The sequence below is a fragment of the Protobothrops mucrosquamatus genome, unplaced genomic scaffold, assembly GCF_001527695.2.
Source record: "Protobothrops mucrosquamatus isolate PMUCROS unplaced genomic scaffold, P.Mucros_1.0 scaffold_185, whole genome shotgun sequence".
Classification (NCBI taxonomy): Eukaryota; Metazoa; Chordata; class Lepidosauria; order Squamata; family Viperidae; genus Protobothrops; species Protobothrops mucrosquamatus.
The window spans coordinates 339,268-363,950 of NW_015386261.1; the positions used below are offsets into that span (position 1 = coordinate 339,268).

A 24,683-nucleotide genomic window follows, 5' to 3' on the forward strand; every position below is an offset into this window, starting at 1 on the left:
GAAGTCTCCCTTAAATGTATCTATTTATGATGAGATTTATGTTCACCACGTCTGGTATTTTTCTCCAGAAATACATTAATTACTACATCTTATAAATCTTATCAATGAGACTGTTGGCAGTTTACAATGTGTAACAGGTTACATAGTCTAATGCCATTTTCAGATTAGAACTAAATTGCATGTAATTTGAGGCCCAGATAAGATTACGTTGCTTGAGATTCTGGACAGAACAAATTATATGGAGAACCTCATTGGTATATTTAATTATATATGATATACATCAATCTATTCTGAAAAAAACAAATTGACCTAGATTTGAGATAGTGTGGACTGTCAATTCCAATCTGACTTGCTTTAGGCATAAAAAAAAATCTTGGTCGAACCTAAGTAGACAGTATGAGACTTAGACATTCAAGCAGACAGATCCAACTCTCCCATCTCTCATATAGACAAATTGGTCTCTCCTCTTGGACACTCCCAGTTACTTTTATAAGATTCCATGCTCCCCACATAGAATGGCCTTTTCCCAAGCCAGTATCGATATTCCCCTAACAGGGTGGCAGCTGATTGATATGCCAGCTTTCAACCTATGAAGATCAACTTTGCATTCGCTTGAATAGAGAGGATGAGTCACACATCCTTTTAAAGTGCCTACCATATATGCCCTGGCAATCAGAGCTAATACTTTGGCTCTTGAGTCGAATAACCTCCACTATGATGAGGAGATTGAGATATTCTTATTAAGTGATCAGTGCCCAGGTGTTTTGACAATAGTAAAAAAAAATTTATTTGTACCTTATAGAAACTGTTTGATGCTTTCAATGAAATGCTAACTTTATAGGATTTCTTTTTTTTTCTATGTACTTACATTTCTATGTAAGTAATGTACTGTTACCTATGCATGTATTAAATGGTGTTCTGTATTTTAAAATTTTTGGACTTGGACTTGGACCATAAATAAATAGGTGTACAAGGTAAAATATAGCAATAATAATCTAATAATATAAGACAAACATAATATATAACTTTAATGAAACTAAAACATATACTTATCACTCCTGATTCAACATAAGAAAGTTGAAGACTGTTATTTTATACTGAGGTCTAAATTGCCATGTGGTTTTTCAGCATCCTATTTTTCATCTGTACAGATGCTTAAACCAACACATTTTTATTTCCTCTGAGAAAAGAATATACTGCTACAATATTATATTTGTCTATCATATTTGACAATATCACAGATCTGTTCGAGCTCAGGAAGTTCCTAATGCTGCTTTATGAACATGATTATTTTCCAGTTACAAGCTTCAATATAACTTAGCAAAAAATATTTTTTCTTTAGACTCCAACTGTCTTAGAAATCAAACTGATTGTGACTAGTTCATTAAAAAATCAAACAGAAATTAGATATTCCTCTTTAATTACCTAAACACATACAAGGTGTGCAATCAAAATTATTTTCAGTTTTCAAGACATGGTTTGTTAACTATGAACAACATTGACAGACTATGAGTCTCCTTTGTTCAGAGTGTACAGATTGAAGAATAGAAATCTTAGCCAACAAAATTAATTTTTCAGGATTTTCTAAGGTACAAAGACTTAAATGGGTCATGGGCTAAATATTATATACTGAGAGTACCACATAGTGCAACCACAAAACTAGGTGCCTTCAGCTCCAAACCAGAATTTGAATGACTTCCTTACAGTTCTTATATTGTTATTATTATTGGTGGTGGAAATCTTAGATTTGAGGAGTAAATCTGAATTCTTCTCGGATGGATTCTCTCCAATAGTTACTATTTCATAATTAAAAATAATTGAAGGTGGGTTATTTTTCATTTTCAATGAAATGGTTAAATTACTTTTTTAAGCACTCTATATAGGACACACATGCCCACACAAATATATATTAAAAGGAAAAAAGTAACCTTTTAAACTAATAATCTATGTATTATAGAGGAAGGGTTAAAAACCTTAGTAATAAAATGTAAAAGTACATAGCATTTAATATTTCACTATCCTGTAAGTATTATTTTAGAATACTTTAGGTGAAGATAATGTATCCTTTTAAGGTGAGGGTAATTATTATTGTAAAGATACAGCTTATAGGAATGGGTTTTATTTTGTTCTATTTTGATATCAAATCGCTCTTCAGTAAATTTCCAAAACATTATTCTGTTTTGTAATACACATTGAATGCTTAAATGGGAGGAAATACAGGCTAGATCCAGATGGAAATTATTCTTATTTTCTCAGGCAGAAGTTAAATGTTATTTTGTCATATTTTGACAAATACCTCTCTATTCCAGATATGGTGCCTGGGTAATGAAACAAAATTTCATATCAACAAGACTGTTGATGCAGCTATTCGGTCTGTAGTTATTGGAGGCCTATATCCAGGGATTCAGTACAGAGTGGAAGTTGCAGCAAGTACCAGTGCTGGCATTGGAGTTAAAAGTGAACCACAACCTATAATAATTGGTAAGTGAATACCTGTATGCTGCCACTCTGTTTAATGTAATTACATTTCCCTATGCCTTCCATGAATCCTGACTGAAAATATAAGATAGAGCTATGGTTGAATATTTTCTATTTATAAATATTTCTAGAACTAAAACAGAGAAATGTCTGTATTACTAAAATAAATTATAAATATCAATTATTGTGTGAAAGTAACATTGCATTATGAATTTTTCACTTCACCAGTTTAATAGATTTATAGGATAGCTAACTAAACCTTTCTCTTCTGCCTGTTTTGATTACTACATTATTTCCTTATTTGTGCTACTGGTGCCCAAGGCCATGTTTAAAGTATGTTATCTGAGCATTTGAGGTTTACTGTGTATCAATTATTCTGAGCAGATGGTCTCTTCTGTTTTCTGCCAAAACACAAGGGCTTTGAATCCAATAAAGGGAAAAACTGGTAATACCATGTCTCTCCTTTAAAGTTTTGTTTTTGTTAATCAAACTAAATTAATTTCATGACTTGAGGCAAGCCTAAAAGCTTGCCTTAGAAACTTTTCAATGATATACAATAATGCTTAAAAGTTTGTGAGCCTATTTGAATTTTCAGTATTTCTGCATAAATATGACCCAAAATGTGATCTCTTATCCAGACATATCCTAAAAGTAGATTAAAAAAACAGTTAAACATATAAGTCGAAAACTTTATACCTGTTCATTTTTAATTGAGAAAAATCATCCAATGCAACATATTTTGTGTGGCAAAATTATGTGAACCTTTGCTTTCAGTAACTAGTCTGCTCCCTCCCTTCAACTTAGGCAGCAATATGTTCAAGTAATATTTTGATAACTGTTGATCAATCCTGCACATCAGTTTGGAGGCATTTTAAGAACAGCTTCAATTCAGGATGTTTCTGGGCTTTCTTGCATGAACTACCCACTTCAATGCTTCCATAGCATTTCTTTAGGGTCATGGCCAGCACTCGGATGTGACCATTCCAAAATATTAAGTTTTGTATGCTTTAACCATTCTTTGTTCGTATGATTTGGATGGTTGGGATTGTCTTGCTACATGACCCACTTTCTCTTGAGTGTCACTTCACTAATATTTCCCTGTAGAATTTGCTGGTATAATTTAGAATTCATAGTTCCATCTATGATGGTAAGCCATTCCAGTCCAAAGGCCAAAAAGTATAGGCTCAAACCATGATGCTGCCACCACCATGTTTCAAAGATTGGATCTACTTCTTGTGCTGGAATGTAGTGTTTACTGTTTTAATTCAAGTCACAAAGTTCTGTTTTGGTCTCATTCTCCTACAGAACATTCTTCCGATGGTTTTCTGGCTTACCCACCAGTCTTTTGCAAACTGGATGGGTAACAATATCCTTTTTGAGGAATAGTGGCTTTCTCTTGGAGCCCTGCCATTCTCCTAGTAGTAGGTTCATGAACTTGAATTCATTAATGCAAGAGAGGCCAGTTGTTTCTTAGATGTTACCCTGGGAATTTTTTTAAACAATTTGGCTGGTTGACCATACTAAGGTAGGTAAAAATGTTGTTGAATTATCTCCATTTGTACAATCTGTCCGGCAGTGAGTTAGTGGAGTTCAAACACTTTGGAAATGGTTTTGTAACCCTTTCCAACTTGATAAGCATCAATATCTTTTTTTGTAGATCCCCAGAAATCTTTGTTCAAGCATAATATATTTCCACACACCTGGGTTGTGTGAATCAGACTTTGATAGGAATACCAGAATTCTGTTCTTTAAATAAGGCAGGACCTCTCAGGTTCACATTTGATTATCACCCCATTAATTGAAACACTTTAATTTTCCCTTCAGATGTACTCATAATCACATGTTTTTGGCACACAGAAATATGCATCTCTGCACAATTTTCCTCAATAAATAAAAGAACAGGTACAATGTTTTTGTTCATTTGTTTAATTGAGTTTTCTTTATCTAGTTTTAGGATTTGTGTAAAGAACAAATCACATTTCAGGTCAATCTTTATGCAGAAATATTGAAAATTCGAAAAAGTTCCCAAACTTTTAAGCACCACTGTATCAAAAAAATGAAATAAAATAAAGAGCTTAACAGAAAATACACAAAACAATTTCAGATGTATGTTAGATTATGTAGACCACAATCCACATGACCTGTTTAAGAGCCAATGTGAATATTAATATGAGTAGGGATGCTGAGTACTTGGACAGAAGCCTTCTGAAGAACCAGTTACCAAGCTGGTGAGAGGTTTGTGGCATTGCAGTAATAATTGGTGGTGTTGTTTTGGAGGAAGCAAGACAGTGAATAGGAGCCTACTATATCTGAAGGGATAGGGACCAACAGGGAACAAGCCACTGTTAGAGAAAGAAGTTTTAGTATGTTATGTGAGTTCTATTGTCCAGTCCCTTGCTTGACCTCAATGACTTATCATTGGGTCATGAGTGATCCTGGATTTTGGCTATTGTTATTGGATGCCAGACTAGTCTATTTTAAGGCATTCCTCATCTGTGATCCAATACTGAATGAGACGGATAAACTGGCATAAATTTCTAATATCTGGTTGGACATGTGACAAGTCAAATCCCAAGGCAAAATGGTGGAGTAGCTATAATCATACTAAAGATCTATTGGCTTTCAGAGGTACTGCTCCATTGATAACTGGTTATGAGAATCTTCTGGAGAGCATAAGATCTAGGGACTCTAAATATCCCTATATCCAATTATATCCAATTATTTTAATTGGATCTCCAATTCTCCCTTTTGGGGGAAGGTTGTAAAGAATTGCAGATCCAAGGAGTACTGGACAAATCAGATTATCTGTACTCTTTTCAGGACTCAGACCATTATATAATACTGAAGAAAGCATCAACTGCATTTCTTGATGGCAGTTGGAGAGACTGCAAGGGTGAGGATTCTTCAATCCTGGCCTTCCTTCATCTCTCTGTAGTCTTTGATATCATCCAATATAGTATCCTTCTGGGCTGGCTTTATGGGCTAGGGGTGGGAGACCCAGTGTTGCAGTAGTTTTCTTTCCTTTAGAGCTTGTTAATTTATTTTTATTGAAAAAAGTTCTTGCTCTGGATCTGTAATATCTCTAGTCCTTTTTAACATCCACCTGAAGCCACTTGGTGAAGTCATCCACCAGCATGGGTTCAGGTATCTGTAGTATCTTAATAACACTTATTTATACATCTCACTAGGGTTTCCAAGTAATGCCCAAGGTATTGCATTGTAGGTATTCAGTTGCCCATCTCACCTCATGCCTCTGGGAGGTGAACAAAAATTAAAAACAACAATATCACCCTAAAAAGAAATCTGCATCCAGTTAAAACATGTAGGTAAATAGTCATCATAACCATCACTACAACCCCTCCACAGACACTTTCATACCCAGATCTCCAAGTTTGGTGATGCAACCATGTCTTTAAAGATTTTCAGAAGGCCAAAAATACATGCTAATCTGGAGGGGGGGGAAGATGTTGCAAAAAAGTGTAGGCACTATCACAGAAAAGGCTACCTTCCTGGGTCTTAACCAGTGACATTCCAGATTAGATGGGCTCAAAAGGACATCTCTCCTTCTGATGGGATATTTAGATGCAGTAGGAGAGAAGTGATCCTTTCAATAATACTGACTGTACATTGTGTTTATAAGGATGGATAATGTTCTTGATTTTGGCTTAACTCCCAGAGCTCCAAATTGTATGTTTAAGTTCCCAAGATCTGGATTTGCATTCCTTCTGGCAGAACTGATGACAAATTGGATCTCTTTTTTTGGATTCTTACCTATAAAGGCAAGTGACAGCAAAAGACAAGAGAGACTTTATACAAATCCATCTAGATAAAATGTAGTTGGACCATGTAATTCTTGAAACAATTATGTATTACTAGTAACTAATATAAAACCAAAACCCAATAGATGCCTACATTGGGAGCTAAAACTATACTGTGAGCCAGAGATTCATCCAAATAACATAGGGCTCAGTTCCTTTCTAAACATGAGAGTCAAGGCCAACTCTATTTCTGGACACAGTATATTATATATATATATATATATATATATATATATATATGGGGGGGGCTATTAATGAGAAGGCTTGATTCATCCACATCCTATGCATTAGTCTTGAAAGATAAAATCTCATCAGGCCACTAAATGGCAGGATAAGATTAGAAATATAGTGGAGCCAGTAATCTTAAGTGTAATTTACTGTAGCAACTTTTGCCATTATTAGTCTGGCTAAGGAGCATAGTGGCTCATGTGGTTAGGACACTGGGTTGGAAGTTGGCAAGCTCGTGTTCAGAGACCCCACAGGCATGGCCCAAACAACATTGATGTTACCGGCTAATCATTTCAATCTGGAAGCACCTTGAATGGTGCCTCTGATACAAACAGGACAGGATGGAGATTAGTCTGGCTGCCATATTCTGTAGCAGTTTTGTGGCTTCTGAGGCATCTTCAAAGACAACTTCCTATATAATGTGTTGCAGTAATCCAACTGCAAGGTGATAAAGGCATGAGTTACTGTTGAAAGAGCTATCTACAGTATACCAGGTACAGCCATAAAGTACAGAGTGGGACAAAAGCCTCTAGCAACAAACTCTACCTGCTGTTTATCTAGGAGGATCTTCAGATAACAGCACAATCCCATCAAGGAACAATACATTCCTCTATCTTATTATCAAACAACTATTTCTTCTTGGTAGGATTCAATCTAATCTAGTTGTTCTAGTTGTTCTCTTTCAGTTCCTCATTGTCTTCAGACACCATTCAAGACTTTAGCATGTAAAGCTCAGCCTGAACTCATGATATATGGTACTGTTTTGCTGAATATGAAAAAAGAAAGCTACATAAAAGTATGTTTTAAAAACGAATACATCAAAGAGAAACAGAAAAGTCATGTACAGTTCTGATTCTTCCATATCTCTTTGAATCCTCACCATGTCACTGGCTAGTTTGAAGGAAGAGGAATGAAAGTTTGGCAAATATTGCAAACATTTTAGCATTTCTCATTGAAAGTACTGGGTATAGCAGGGGAATTTACAAACTATTTTAGATCTTTCAACCCCAAATTTACATGGCTTAGGAAACAGAAAGACTGGTAAATGTGGAAATCTTTTTTCTAGAAGAAATGTGAAAGGAAATATGGAGGGTTATAAATAGATAACAATTGAATTTCATGAATAAAATAATAACAGTAGGACCTTAATCTGTAAGCATTTAGAAGCATTAGACTATTAAAGTAGATGTCAAACATGACAAACAGTAGCATTTATTCTTAATAGGACAAAATAGACCTATTCAAAATAGCAATCAAGGTGGAAAAAAGTGAGAATATATTTTCTTTAAATAAGATGAGAATACTGCCTATGTCTTTCTTATAAGGGTCTTTCTCTCCCCATAACAATTGTGCAGATTCCTACTGTTGGTGTAATGAAGAAACAGCTGTAAATTTTCACAATTATAAGTACAATAAAACTTGATGTGTCTAATTAATTTTTGGTCCAGCAAATTAGTTTTATTCTTCATTACTGTCCAATGGGAGGAAAACATATTTCATTATATTGTTTCTGCAGAAACAATGAAGCGTTACAGGTCAGATACATCCCTCATCTGTATTCTAATTAGCTAACCTGACAATACTGATTCAAAAACACCTGGAGTATATGAAGTAATTTAGTGATACTTGATTTCACTGTTTTCTCATTTTTTCATGCACATAGATCTATATTTTATGTTTGTGATTAAATGTAACAAAAACTAATTCTAAATTAATTAATATGTTTTTCTCCAAAACCAAACACATTAATATTGTTGAACTTAATTGGACATATGCATCCATGTTCACCTATTTTCATCCTCTAAAATCACAGAGCAATGTTATTCTGTCATTTAAATAAATAACTACTTTTTGTGCATGTAATGGCAAGGCCCCAAAGGATAGCGCAGTCTTACAGACTATTAAATTAAAAGTACATTGATATAATTGGGAATCTATCCTTCCTAGGGATATGTCATAAACTTTAGAGCTTTCTGAAAATTGCCTTGAAAATTATCTACCTATTCAGCCCATTTAAAAGCAGAGATTCTGAATTTGCAGATGGTAGAGTTTATAAAGTGACTTTCAAAAATAGATGTAGACCAATTTTTTTAAAAAAGTAACTAAAAATAAAATGTATATTATTTTAAAATATAGTCACTGGTCAACAGGCTGACAGAAGAATATATCCTGCAATATACATACATTGTATATACATACAGCTATACATTGTTTCTCACTTCTACCCTTCTGCCATTCTCTTTGAGTTCAAGAATTTCCTTTTCTCTTACGTAGTACAGATATCTAGAGTTAGTGCATCACTAAAAGGTTTGGAAACAGCTCAATAGCTTTACAGTAGTAAATTATTATTTGAAAGCCTATGGCAGTGATGGTGAACCTTTTAGAGACCGAGTGCCCAAACTGCAACCTAAAACCCACATGCATCGTCAGGTGCCAGGTGGGTGTGGCCCATTGGGTGGGTGTGGTCCATTGGGTGGGCGTGGCTGTGGTGGTAACAACAGACTGGGTGGGACTAAAAAGTTCTATCAATCAATTCCAACTTTGCAAGATCTTTTTTTTTCCTGCGAGAACTTGAAATTGACTGATTGATTGAACCTTTTTTTTGTACACGGCAGCGGAGGCCTAAAGCAAAAAGATTTTAAAAACCCAGCTGAAAGCCTAAGAGTGGGGCGATGGCGCGCATGCCCACAGAGAGGGCTCTGAGTGCCGCCTCTGGCACCCGTGCCATAGGTTCGCCACCACTGACCTATGGGATCCAAGTAGTACTAAAGCCATTTAATTTGAGATACATTGTTATTTAGATTTCAGACTTGGAAATCACCAAGTATGTTTCATTTAAAAAGTGATTTTTACATCTTACTTGTAAGATTTAGCCATAGGGTCCTCATTTAAAATGCTTACCATAATATATTTGTTTTTGAAGTATGAGCTAGAAAGTAGAAAGCCATCATATTTTTCATTAACCTGAATATTCATTAGAAAAAAATACTTAAAGTATTTCATATTTATCTACCTATCCCAAAAATCAAATTCCATATCTTTAAAATGATACATTTATGCCTTTTTTCAAAATACAGAATTAATTTGTACAGGAAATGGCTTATTTGGGGATTAGACAACTTAATGATTACAAAATTGACCATATTCAGTGGCAGACTGGAAAGGAGCCTAATTTTGCTGAGCCATTCGAACAGCAAATTAATCCTATTAACCAAAATGGAGCCTATATACATTGTAATTTACTTGCTAATGACTTTTAGACTGGGTGTTCATTATATGAACATTTTTTCCAGTAAATGGGAAGAAATGAGTCATCTCTAGAGATTTTGTGATTTCCAAAACAAGATAAATAAAACTGTACTTTGTAATAGATATTATTTATGTTATTCATTATAAAAACAGTTATATAAGATTACTAAATTATAGTTTAGATGAATAAATTAGTCTTAAATTTTAAATGTATGCAATTACAATAATACAAAAATTTTATATATTCTGTTTTTATTTATGAAATAAAAAACTAATAAATCAATATGTGGAAGGATAAATGTTGGTATTCCATCTATGCATATATATCACCCAACAATAGATATGGGTGATTATATTAGATAGTAGATACCAGTAATCAGCAAAATTATTGTTTAGTGGATTGCCACACAATTTCTACAACATACAGAGTTTCAGAGACTGTATATAGTACTGTATCAATTTATATAGTTATCTACATAAATCTCACACGCATGAATAAAATATAATACATAAAATAAAAATAAAAAAATAAAACCACATAGCCAAATATTATAAAACTGCCATCTACATAGCTAGTAGATGGGTTATGTCATATACTTGGGCACCAGGCTCAGGCCCAGTATCAAGGTTTCAAGCCAACAGGATCATGGCTGGTCTAATGTGAGAGGGAGTGATATTTCTCTGGGTCCCATCAGCCAATATTCTTTAACTGGTGATTAAGCAAGCACCTCTTGCTGGATCAGGTAGGACAAATTAAAAAAAAACTAAGGAAAAATAATTCCATAAGTAATGTGGTCCAAAGCCACAAAGGTTTTAGAAGTTATTACTGTACCTTGAATTGAACCTGAAAGCCTATTTGAAGCCTATGCAGCTCACAAAACAGTGGTATCTCATACACTGAATAACAGCACCATTAACAGTCTATGCTGCTGTATTCTGCACCAGCTGAAGCTTAAATAGCCTTAAAGGGCTGCCCCTATAGAGTGTATTGTGGTAATCCAATCTAGAGGTTATGAGCACAGAAGTGACTGTGAGCAGGGATCCCAGTTCAGGAACATTCCATAAACATGACCTCTGCTTTGCTCATAGTAGATATACTAGGTACAAAGTTTTCATTACTATAAGATGGATTTTTTAAATACCCTAAACACTTTATTTCAACATTATTCAGCTGAATGGCTTTGGTCCAATTACTCTTTCAGCCCAGTCCATCTCACAGGTTTGCTGTTGTGGGGAAAATAGGAGGAGGAATGAATATTATGTATGTTTGCCATTTTAAGTTACTTAGAAGTAATAAAGTAAATAAAAATCTAAGAAATAAATAAATTCATAAAAGTGCTTCTTCACAGTGTCCAGGTTGCCAAATAAAATTAGTGGTTATTTTAGTAAGAATTTCACTGTTATGTAATGTATATGAATGAATACCTTTAAATATCTTCAGAAGGAAAACATAGTTAAATTGTTTTCCATCTTTGTTTTTAGTTAGGTGGAAGCTTTTCTTTTTTCTTTTTCTAATAATCTGTTTTGGTCACTAAAATTTGTTTTAGTGAGAATTCTATAGAAACTTCTTATATATTTGACAGTATTTATAACCCATCCCAATTTTTGCAGATTTTAGCTGATACTTATGTCAAACAACAGGCTGCAACAGGGAAATTTAGAATAAAAGAGTATAAAACAGCCATAAATCAAAATATCAATGAATGACTGCAATTGGAACTTGAATTCCAATTAAGTCACAAAATTGAGTATGTCTTTACATTTCAGGTTCCCCTTACTCAGAACAAAGGAAAGTTAATAATTAAATGTATATCCCGCCTTTTCCCTAGGAATTCAAGACTGTACATAACATTCTGTCTTCCATTTTTTTTGTCAACAATAGCTACCATGTGGAGCTAAAAAAAATAGCAGCTGAAGTGGAACCAGCACCACGGTTTTCTACTTTTAGGTCAACTCATTAATTCCACACTGTGTCATTTTTCTAACTTGATTTGGATCTTTCAGTCATACCAGTTCTAGTGCCCTAGAACTCGAAGGGAAGTTATTTCTTTCCCCGTGAGAATTAGGATGGAAGCATAAACATGAAGGATTTCTTCTTTGTGTTCATTGATTAACGTTGGTCATGAATGTTGACTCTAAAAAAACCACACTTCAAAATTAACAATGTCTCATGAGAAAAGAGACCATTGAGATGTTTAGTTTGGAATGAAGGAAGAGAAGGCTATGAAATAATGGATAGCATAGAGAATGAGAAGAACTTTTTCACAACCTTAGAACTTAAATTCTACTGGAATTAAATGGCAGATACATACCAACAGGAGAAAACTCTTTTTCACACAGCACATAGTTAAATTATTGCAGATACTTTGAATTATTTTAAAAAAGAATGGATAAGTTAATGGGGGATCAGCTTATCAATAGCTATTACTGTTAAAGACCGTTGACTGTATCAAGGCATTCTGCCTTTAATATTTGTTGCTGCAAAGTTGCAGATTATGCTGATTTGTAACCTTGCCAAATGTTTCCAGTTATCTACTATGTGACACAGAATGTAATATTCCATGGGCCTAGAGCTGCTTTTGTAGAGCTGTTTTGAGATTTTTGACACCTTCCAAAAACTGATTAAAGTTGCTTTTTTAAGAATCAGTTGTTGATTATTCTATTATAAAACATTTTTAGACTTTATTTATCTTGCCATACCTGTTATGGCATAAATATTCCGCTATTATATATTATTATTATTATTTTATTTATTTATTTAGTTCAATTATTTATGTTATCCAGGAGGGCGTAATGAAGTCATCATCACTGAAAACAACAATAGCATAACAGAACAAATTACGGATGTTGTCAAGCAACCTGCCTTTATTGCTGGAATTGGTGGTGCTTGCTGGGTTATACTCATGGGTTTCAGTATCTGGCTCTATTGGCGCAGAAAGAAGAGAAAGGGCCTTAGCAATTATGCAGGTAAGAACAAGAATTGAGTTTAAAATAAATATTCAGCTAGAATATACCTAGTTCACAGAATAAGGAGTTGAGCAGATTGAATGTTGTTTATTATGCTGTGAAAGAACAAGAATATGAAAAGCTTTAAGTGCATTGCTCTGTATCACATTTCATCATTGCTACCAGAAAGCTGTCTAATATTCACATAACAAGTACATCTGATATAAGAAGCCCAAGAATTTTAGATGCACCTTTTCCCTAAGTGAAAGAGAAATTCAGCAGGTTTATTTTATTTTATTTGCAAAAGTAAAGAAGTATATAAATAAAGTGGAATTGATAAGTTCAGGTTGCTAAAGATCAACTTGTTATATCATCATTATTTTCAATCATGTAATCATGACCAAATTAACTGAGATGGAGGCCAGTATGTCCTAATTACATGATTTCACTTTCTCCCATAAATGGATGAAAGAGAATCAGTCCATTCAAATCCTGTCCTATTTTGCTGTTCACTAAGTAATTAAACAAATGATTGCTGAGTTAGCTTTGTTTGATAATACTGGATACATTGTAAGTAAACATTCTACTTATCTTTTATAAAACAGAACAGTATAAAACACTGGGGGCATTCAAGTGAAAGCATGACATATTTTCTATTTATGAAAGAAATAGAAATGCATAAGGATAAATTTTGGAATCTCCTCTTGTGTTTTTCTATTGTTTTCGATCACATAAGGTTTTGTTTCCATGGTCTGAAAGCAATATAAAAATGTCCAAAATGTGCACTTTAGAAATTTGATTTATATTAAAACATTTTTTTATAATCTGTGGTCACCAACTTAATCAACTTAGTTCACAACTGAACTGAAATCAGTATAAAGCAAAAGACTGTTAATATCCTTCATGTTGCCTTCTGGATTAAAACTGGTGTGAAGCAAGAATATTAATATTGCATATTCCATTGCAGCTAAATAAGAAGGCTGTGAATTTCTCTACAATTTTGATGCATAATTTTTGAAGAAAAATATTATTCATGTTCTATTTGAATTCATTGAAACTCTGGCTATGTGATATTCAAATCAGATTTTGACTCTGGCTATTTTTTTCTTAATGATTACATACATTGAACATTTATGGTTATAATTTTAAAAGCAATGTTTGGTTTGCAGATTTTTATTTTCTTCTTTATAATGCATATAGCACTTTCAACCTTTTTCTGTTTTTAAGGAAGTAATTAAATTTTGTTCAGAAATTATATCATTAAGCTCAATGGCACTACAGGTAGCATTGTTTCATTATCTAGAATGATTAGATAACAGTTCTTTACATATTTAAGGGAGGGGTGATAGATTTTCTGCTTTATTTAGATTTTCAGAAACATCAGATGTGCTAAATACATACTTCCTCAAATCTCATTATTTAATTGTTTGACATCTCATGTATAAGAGCATGTTTCTATAAATAGTTTTGTAACATCTAACAATTTGTAGGTTTACCATATGTGCAATATATACACGCAGAATAAATATCTCTTAAAAGTATGTAAAAATTTTGGTTAATTGCTGGCAACCATATACTTTTTAGTCAGCATAAAAGCATTATAAAAAACATAACATTCATATAATTTCTCTTCTAATATTTATGTATATGGTATTAACTCTTGTAACACTTTTAAGTGTGTCATATTCTACACACTTGAGTATTTATTGTTAAATGTTGCATTTGCCTGATAATGAAAATTCATAATCAATTACATTTGAAAGAAAAACATAGCATCTATATGCCGGCTTGCATGTCCATGTAACTATTTCATATAAATATAAAAAACCCCATGCATTTATGTTCAATCCTTTATCATGGGCTGCTGCTAATGCTTAAATGTGAATTGCTATAATTTGAGCCTGATAATTTTTGAAAGACAGCCATGCCCTGTAATTGGCATTGCTTAAGAGTTTTATAACTCACAATGTATTTACTTTTCTTGTTTTGCAGTCCAGTCCTTCACCTTCACCCCTGCAGGTACTGTCCATTAGTTCTCTCTTTCCCCCAGCACCATACAAATGAATACATTATAAATATTCAATTTATAAAAAGAATTAAAAACTCATGTGCAAGAATCAGCATTCTTTTTATGTCATACTAATGTGGTATTGTACCAGCGATTCTAAAAGAATGATATATTATAATATTAATTTATCTATCTTTAAAATTATGCTCACATTTTCAGCTTTATTAATTTTTTATTCTTAATTATTTATTGAGCATTGTTTGAAGTGAAAGAAGACAGAGTACAAACATACAAACTTGCAAAATTTTGAGGTAATCTATATTATACTATAGTTTAATATAGATTTAATACAGATCATATATATTATAGTTTCCTACTTTTTGTAAAAAATTTTGAGTTTAATTATATGTAGATATTATCAAAAATTAACATCCTTAAATCCACATGGCAGGCAGTAACTTATTCACACACAACCCATTATAATTGAAAATATTTATAAAATTATAAATATTATATAGATTTATGAAATCTATATCATACGAATAAAACCAGATTCAAAATTAAAGTTATTAGAATTTCTTTATCATATCTAACATTTAATTAAGTACAATAAAATTATATGAGGCAAAAATAATAGCACATAAAGAACTCTTCCATGATATATATGGTCATGAAAAGCAATAGGCATTGTTAAGTCAATAATTATGTTTTTATTAAATATTTTATGTCTCTTTCAAATAAATTTAAAGCGAGTATTCAAAACATACAAATGAATAGATACATTTTTAAAGGTTTATATTTTGCTTTTATTTTTTAAAAAGTATCAGGATGAGTTTAAAACACTTGAAACTTACATGGAAACAGCCAAAGAGACAGAATCATCAATTACAATCTATCACAGATGATAAGAGCAAACCAACATGGTCTTCAACAACTGACTCAAATGGAACTTTCTCTCAAACAAATAGCCTTCTAAAATCTTTGGGCTAAAGAACCTCATATTCCTATGACTTTAGGAATGAACAGGATAGTATCTATAGCTTCACTTAATAATCACTTTTGAATTTATAGCCAATAAAGCTGTTATTGAATTAAAGTAACATGAATTAATGAGCATGTGCTCATCAAGGTCTGTAGCCACAATTTAAACTCATTAAAAGTTTTGGAAATTCTTCCCTATTTGGAGAAGATGGCCTAATGACTGACTTCACTAGTTAATTCTGTATAATAATATAGAATGTATTTATAGTACATGAAAGTGAATAACACATCTGTGGTTATTTCACTTGTTTTGAATCCAGTTTAATAAGGTAATAACATAAGCAGTTGTTGAATTACTAATTATTTAACTTAATAAAAAACTAATTTTAAAATTGTCTTAATTCACTTATGTCCTTAACTTTTTATCAAACACCTTTTATGACAACTTTTTCCATTTCTTTATTCTAAATTTAGCTATTGAGTTGTGTCTGATATCTCTGAGAGCTCCATCTCTCTCTCTCTCCCTCTCCCTCCTCCTCTCTCTCCCCCTCCCCCCTCTCTCTTTCAGCTTTGATTACTCACTTACATCTGTTTTACTTGTGTCTCTTTCAAACCTCAGCAGGAGATCACAAGTGCTTACTGATAGTGCCCAAAACCTCACAGCATGTGGAGATGTCCAGTGTAAAGATGTTAACCATATAAGTCCCCATAATAATCCACAATAAATCATGAAAACATTTGACTATCATTGCTAGGGTTTTCTGGCTGCTTGTTTGGAGAAAGAGAAATACAATTTAGAAATAAAGGTAGTAGGAAAAAGTAGTATTACCTGTCATTGCAGTATTGCTTATCAGAAAACCATTTGAATTCACAATGGAAAATAGACTTCTTTAAGATGGGTAAATACCAATTGTTTAAGAAATAATGTTAATCAAAAGGACAGACTTATTTCATTGGGACAATTTCAAGATCTAGAATTAGTTTTCTAATTGTAGATATATTCTGTATCGAAATAAAAGTCTACCCTCAAAGTTGAATACAAATAAATTTTCAACAAGGAAAAATGCTGAACATTCTAGCCCATAAAACTGAACAGTAGAAAGACCATCAAAGCCATCAATACCTGGAACATATTTGTGATACGATATATTGCTGGAATTATTAACTGCACAAAAGCTGAACTAGACAGTTTGCACTGAAAAATAAGAGAATTGATGACTATTCTCTATGCATTATATTTCCATAGTGATATTGATAGATAATACCTGTCCTACAGATATGAATGCAGAGGTTTATTTCATGTCAGACAAATTTTTGGAGATGCATGCACTGGCTTAGTATATAAAAGAAGGAGAGGAAAGTAGATAAAGATAAAATCTGGAAATTGGTCATAACTGGATTGTTAAAAAAAGAAACTGTACACTTACTTTTGCCTGCTCAAGACCGAGCTATTCAAACTAATGCAATCAAGGTCAGAATCCAAAAATCATCAAATGAGCCAAAGTGCAAATTGTTCAAATAGGCAGAAGAAACAGTAGTTCATATACTTAGTTCATGCAAGAAGATCGCTCAAATTGATTATAAACAACAAAATAATACAGTCAACAAAATGATTCACTGGACCATCTGTAAAAAGTTTAATCTGCCAGTAATGAAAAATTGGTAGGAAATTATAGTTTAAAAAGTAGTCAAAACTGAGCAAACTAAAATATTGTAGGATTTCCAAATACAAACTGATAATGTCAAGAATGAAAAACACTTATAAGGCTATTTTATTTCCTTTACATGGATAATCTGAAGCTGTATGGAAAACAACTATGTCTATCTGAAATATAGTCACTACTCAACATTGTCCATATATACATATATAGGGAAGATATTGCAACTGAACTTGGACTAGACGAATGTGTCACACCTGCTATCTGAACTGAAAAAATCAAAATGTGTATGAAAATAACAGCAACAGTCTGAATAAAGACAGTCATAGAATTTTAGGGCCTTTCTAGTCATTAAATACTATACACAGCTGTAATAGTGGAATGGACTCAAGCAGAATTAAAAACCTTGGATAGGAAGACATAAAAAATAATGAAATGAATCATGCTTTCTATCCATGCAGCGATGTTGACAGACTCTACTTACCAAAGTACATAGATGGTCATGGAATCCTGCAAGTACATCAGACAGGGCATTGGAGGAATATCTGAAAGACAGTGATTCGCTGAAACTAGTATACCAGGAAGGCTTACTGAATACTGAAGAGACCAAACTGGCCTATAAGAAAGACCAAATGAAGAACGGAAAAGAGATATGTCAAGACAAAGTATTACATGGCCAGTACATTAAAAAATAAACAAGCAAAGCAGATAACAAGAAGATATGCAATGGCTAAGAACAGGAATATTGAAGAAACAGACAGGCTAATTCTGGCTGCACAAAACCAAGTCTTAAGAAATGCATGGAAAGCCAGAATTGAGAAGACAGGAACAGATAGCACGTGCTGTCTCTGCAAAGAAGCTGAAGAAACTGGACTATCCAGTTAGCTACTGCAAGAAGATTGTACAGCCTTAACCACAAACAATGGTATGACAAAGTAGCAACAATGGACATCTGCAAGAAATACCACTTGCCTGCAAGCAAGAACTGGTGGAATCACAAAACAGACAAAGTAATAGAAAATGAAGAAGCTAAAGTGCTCTAGGATTTTAGTATTCAAATAGAGCCCATAACATCCAGACTTAACAGCAGTCAATAAGAAACACAAAGAAAGTCTAGATAGTTAATGTTAGCACTACCCAGAGACAGCCGAATAGAAAAGAAAGAACTGGAAAAGATAATAAAATATGAAGAACTGCAAATAGAAGTAGAATGACTTTGGCAAAAGAAAACAAAAATAGTACCAATAGTAATTGGCTTCCTGGATGTAATCCCAACACATCTGGAGTACCAGTTGAAAACCATTGACATTGATAAATAATCATCAGTCAATTGCAAAAGGCAGCTTTATTTGGATCAGCTTACATCCTGTGACAGTGCCCTTAATACTGTCAAACAACAACATATGTCTATCCCAGGTCCTTGGTAAGGATTCAATAAGTAGATAAAAATGTCAAATCCAGTTTAAACATCTGATGATTGTGCAGCCAATAATAATAAACATGTGGTGATTGTGCAAACTATAAACAGCTTACATCCTGTAACAATATTTTTGATATTATTAAACAACAACATCTGCCCATCCAGCGTCCTTGCCTTGGGGAAGTCAGATGTACAAAAATGCCACATCCATACTAAACTCAAGGGCTGACTATGCAGCCAACCATAATAATAATATAGTTTACTTCATTCATATATCCAGTGTGGTTCTAATCTACTGTTTATCAGAGTAGTAGTTTATTTAGTATTATATATGACCAAGATGTTCTGCATGAGGAGCCTGACATTTAGTGGTTCAATTCATAAGATTTTTCTCCCTCTCACTTAACAAAAAATGTAGACAAACAAGATAATAGCAGAGAAACAAGGATCATACATAATCAGGTATTCATCAAGACGATCTTGTCTACAGTGGAGGCTCTGTCTTTTGGATTTATAGAAATGAAGTTTAATGTCTGATCACATTCAGATTTATGATGCTCTATTATATTGGTTGAAATAGAGATCTAGTATACATTTAACTTTTAAAAACTATTTTTTATCGTTTCCATTTTAGAATACAAAGGTGTTTTACACTACAAAAACCATAACACAATATATAATGAACATTATAGCAAAATTTGAGCCTCCAAAGTTCTACTATACTACTATACCATAGGTCCAGATATCCAAAATCCTTACGTGCGGCACTCAATATCTTTGCAGATCTTGAAGAAATTAAGTAGGAACACACCTGGATTATACTTGGATGGGAATACACTAGAAAATCCCTGATCTGTGGACTAAATTGGGAATGCAGAACAATATCCACTAGCAAATTATTATCCTCTTCTTGTCCCAGTGTGTCCATACAGCCAAGATAATGGTATTTCCTTTTCTGGCTGTTTTGTATATGTAACATATAAAATAGAATATAGGCATTATGTATGCAATAGATATCTACTGAAACAGGAGAATTAATTCCTACATGTCCTGAATTTGTTAACACATCCATTTTCAAGAAATCTGAAAGCGTGTTATGACTATGTATACGGTCAAGCTGAATTAAAAGTGTACATTTTTGTTTACAAACAATAGGTATGCACATTCCTGGAAATTAAAGATTCTGATGCAAGTAATACATTAATTTAAATTCAAAGTAAAAAGGAATAACATAGGTTAATATAATTTGTTTGACAGAATCATCATCCACACAAGCAGAAGTTTTGGTAAAATTTTCAACAGTGATTATCTTTTCTGAGTTAATACTTATTAAAAGAGGATTAGTCTATATTCACATTTGAGGAAAAGCTTATCAGAAAAAGGAATGAGATTTGGCTGGCAGCATTGAAGTTTTTATTTGTAGTTGGAAAATGTGGCCTACTAGAGATAGCTTTTCACAAAGCTCTTTTGCCTTGAAATGTCAGCTTAGAGTGTTTAATTTTTTTTCTACCCTAGCCAGTATTAATGTTAGGTTAAACTTTGCCAGATGATATTTGTAAATATTTCATCTATGTATGACTTTATTTTCTGCTTTCTCCATTTAACTGTGAAAGATTTATTAGTGTGGGGCATTTGGAAGTGCCATCCTCGAATCACAGGTTAACCATGATTGCTTAACCATCTTACTTGTTCATTAAGCTCCTAATAACATCATGTTTCAAAAAGTCTAATTTCCCTATTCCTATTTTAAAATTTCTATATTCCTTTTTTACAAAGTCTAATTCTATGTTAAAGATGATGTTCACTCTTCAGCATTTTAAAATCTATGTAAGGCAATAAAAAGTGACTATTTTTTTGTGCAAATACTGTAGGTAAGACAGAAGAGGAAGAATGTTAAGGAGATATACTTTATTTCCTTTTTTGTCTCCATGATATTTTACTCCTATTAAATTTAGATTAATAAAATCTGTTTGCATTGTTATAATTTTTTTATGCATAATAAAGACATATTCTAGAGTATTTAACAGCTTACCCTTAATCTATAATTCTACAAATCAAATTAAAGAAAATGACAGATAGAAATATCTAACATGGTGCTTAATTCATCACTCGAGCTACATTCTTTATCATTTTCTTAGCTTATTTAAAATTATTTTGTTAGGACATATGTCCAATAATTTTTGTAGATGGGTTCCAAAAGTATTCAGATGCATTATATACTCCTCCATAGAAACTATTCCAATTTCTTGAAAATGCTGCACAGGGACACAGAAGGCAGGAGAATAAACCATTTTCCAAGAGTATGATTGTACAGACATTTTCAAAGACCCAACACATTGTCAACTAAATTTAAATGAAAGAAATTTGGATTTGGGTAAAATACCAAATTATAGGATATATTCAGAAGAAATTCAATGGCTATTATGAATAATTCAGTGTCCTATTTAATAATGATTTGTAGATATTGGCCAGTATATGAGAATAATAAAGAAATGCAAGATATATTATCAATCAGGAACATCATAAATTTAGAAAATGTTTTCGGTTTTACTTAGCACATAAGTCCAATTGGTTAACAGAATATTTGTAGCTATTTCATATTCTACTTGCGATAATGATCTCCGATACTTTTTTTTTAAAAAAATCATTTCAATCCAACTGTGTTTCCCACTCCTTCAACTTTCTGATTATATTACTGTGCCATTACTGAGAGCTATTATGTTTCAGTCAGTTCAGTGTTTCAGTTCTCATCGCTCCATATTCTTGTCTTTTCGTACATAATGTTGGTTGTTATTAAGAAGCAGACATAATGTCCATAATGGAGTAAAGTTAAAAAGAACTATTTGGACATTCGTAATAGTATGTAAAGATATCTATATGTATAACTTAATTGCTTTAGAAATATATTAATTGTGGTAGCTGTATTTTTGAGTAAATAGTGAACTTTTTTTCGTTTAACTTCTGAAGAATTTGAATTTGAATTTGAATTAAGGCTGAGCACATATTTGCAGAAATGATGATCATTTAATACAAGGGCGTTTTTTTTTAACTGTCATTTTTGCTATAAATGAGAAAGTCTGAGCCGCAAGGCATTTGGCATTTGAATGCGCAAAGCAAAGGCGGGATGGTCCATTTCCAAAATTACTAAGACACAGATTCTTAAGCAGAGTGGCCTTGGTGATGGCCAAAAGAGGGCAATGGGAAAATCTCTAGGGAGGCCCTCCTCTATCTCGGGGGCCCTGTCTTCTGACTAGACACGCCAAAGCCTGAAAAAGCCTCAATTCTGGAGAAGCTCTGGGGTAGATCGCAAGAACTGATCATAAGGACTTCCATTCACCAGAACTCTCAATGGCAGCTAATAGGATTTGGGGCCAAGGGAGTAAGCTAGGATTTTCAGCTGGTCGGGGTTAGTTTTAAGAAGCAAAAGAGATGCAGAGCCAGATACTGAGGGGCCTTTCTCATGGCCACCAATTCCAAGTTAGGCACCTAATGGGGCCCGCAGGTGCACTGGCTGCCAAAGTCGGACCACTTCATGCCCTTTCACTTTCCAGAGGCTCCATCTTGGTTCCTCCAGGCCTATAAAAGAGCCCCCCCTTTCCCACCACTCTGCACACTAAAGAGACAGCCAGGGTACCTGCCTGGCACTACTCTCCTATGGCAGCTGCCTGGTGAAGGAGACACTGTTTGGGGCCTGGTCACTCACCCTTTTGTCTGGAAATGGGAGTGCGACTCGTGAGGTCTCCAGAGGCCCTGGTATGGTCATTTTCAGACTCTCAATGAGAGGTCAGATCCAGGAGCACCGGCCAGCCTGGCAGCGTGGGAAGCCATCCGGGTGAGCGCTTTGTTTGGCAGCCCCAGACCGCTGGCAGTGGGGAAGGAAGGTCTCGATTTCCTGCCTGGCGCGATTAGTTGCCCTAGTCCAGCTGCTTGGAGGCCACCGCCTCTGCACTACAGCCTCACAGGGAGCAAAAGTTTCCCCGGGTTGAAGCTTTTTGGCCGGCTGTGACAGATGGCACAGCCGCCCTCTTGGCTCCTGGAGGCGCTTCTCCGGGAAGGGCAACAAAGGGTCATTCAGCAGGGCTCCTGCAGTGATGCTGGAGTTGGTGCAGTGAGGAAGTATCATGGGAAGAGGCAGGCCCACCTCTCCTGCCCTTCCATGCCCCATCAAGCACAGAGCACCCTTGAGTGTATAATGCAGTTCTGGTCCCTCCAAGTAATTTCCAGAGATCATGGTCATACGGACTGAGAAGGGGCCATTGGGTATAGGCCACAGGGGGATTTTAACCTGCAGCTAGGAAAGGACGCTGTCGGCTAACTCACATCACTGTGCAGTGGCACCACAACCACCACCAGCAGCCTCAAGGAGGTAAGCACGGCTGGGTGCCCTCTTGGGGAAATGAGGCTGGACTGGGCTGCGGGGTCCCAGTGCCTCAGGAGCTCGAGGGCCAGGTGCTTGTCCTCCACTGCCCAGGGCTCTGGGCAGCCCAGGGGGTGATTAATACTAACTGGCTACCCAGATCCTCCTCTGGGCAGGTCTGACCCTGGCCTCCTCTCTGCTCAGTCCATAGTGTTCCGTCAGCCTCGTGCCCCAGGTTGCGGGTCGCCGCTGTCTTTGATGGGGTGGCTCGCGCATAGCCGGGTGCCTGGCCATTCCAGGCCGCGGCTATGCATCCGACATGCATGCAGCATTCCTCTTTCTGGCCCTTTCGGTATATCATTTTTTAATATTTAAAATGGTCATTGGGGCAGAGAACCCGTTAAATTATTTGAATCCCATCACTGCATAATACTGTAGTAAAATGACAAAATATGGTAAAATAGGACAGAAATCCATTTTGCCTTTTTCAGCTGCTGTTCTTGCTAATGGTTTCAAAGTGTCAGAAGTCACATTTACTCTTTAGCAACTGACACAGAAATTTTGGGTGCCTTCTCCCAGACGTCTATGATTTTCAGAGCCAAACATGAAGTCTCCTAGATTGTCATTTGAGGAAAATAATGCAAGGCATTTTAATAGCCAACAGCTACGATGCTGAGAACATTGTGATTGGATCTGAATACAGTTTAATGAGCTGATTTAAAATGGGTTTATGACGTAGTCTTAATAATTATATTATCAATTTACACAATTATCAAATTATGTAATAAAGGCAATATACTATGAAAAAATGAAGTATTTGGTGTGAAAGTTACAACTGTTTCTGTTTTCAATTTTTATAAGTTTTTCACTTCTAATGTTTTTGTGATTATAACCTAACATCATTATTGTTTCATTAAGCACTAGCATGTTAGAATATGCAGTTTCATTTTAATTTAGCTAGAAGAAATAAAGATAATGCGCAATTCAATGGCTTTGAGCTCAATGTGTTATAAGTCAAAAGTCAGTTGATTTTAGAAAATTGCTATAAACCCCATAATGACAAGAAATCAGAAATAAATTACTCTGTGAACATATCACTGAGAAAGACTAACTTAAATTAACATTATGCTGAAGAAACTGGAATTACCTCGTCTTTTTCTATCCTTATACTTAGTTATCTCACTTAAAATACAATCCTTAGGTAAGTGGAGTATAGGCCTTTTGACTTTATGAATTATCCTATGTATTACAATTTCACTCAATATAAAATACTAATGCACTTTTTCCTATTTCTTTTTCTATTTTAAATACAAACCAGTCACTTTTCAAAGAGGAGATGGAGGACTTATGAGCAATGGAAGGTATACTTGTAATTTGCAGATCATACGTCTTTTTAGATTTCTCATATGTTCAGCCCGTTTTTAATTTTCTTTTTTTTTAGAAGCTAGAGACAGAGAGAGATGATCAGATGTAAAACTAGCAATTCTAGGAGGAATTAAAAAGATTAAACTAGCTTTTAATGATCTGTTGTACACTTAAG

At 34.3% G+C, this 24,683-nt stretch overlaps 1 protein-coding gene across 1 annotated transcript in view; it reads left to right on the forward strand.

The window, feature by feature from the left end:
- ROBO2 (roundabout guidance receptor 2) overlaps nucleotides 1-24,683 on the forward strand; it is a 327,405-nt gene that overhangs the window by 275,279 nt on the left and 27,443 nt on the right. Inside the window, exons 17-20 of the mRNA XM_029285756.1 lie at nucleotides 2,310-2,481; nucleotides 12,558-12,740; nucleotides 14,712-14,738; nucleotides 24,462-24,504. Of these exons, the coding sequence (XP_029141589.1) occupies nucleotides 2,310-2,481; nucleotides 12,558-12,740; nucleotides 14,712-14,738; nucleotides 24,462-24,504 (425 nt within the window). The remainder of the gene's footprint in view (nucleotides 1-2,309; nucleotides 2,482-12,557; nucleotides 12,741-14,711; nucleotides 14,739-24,461; nucleotides 24,505-24,683) is intronic.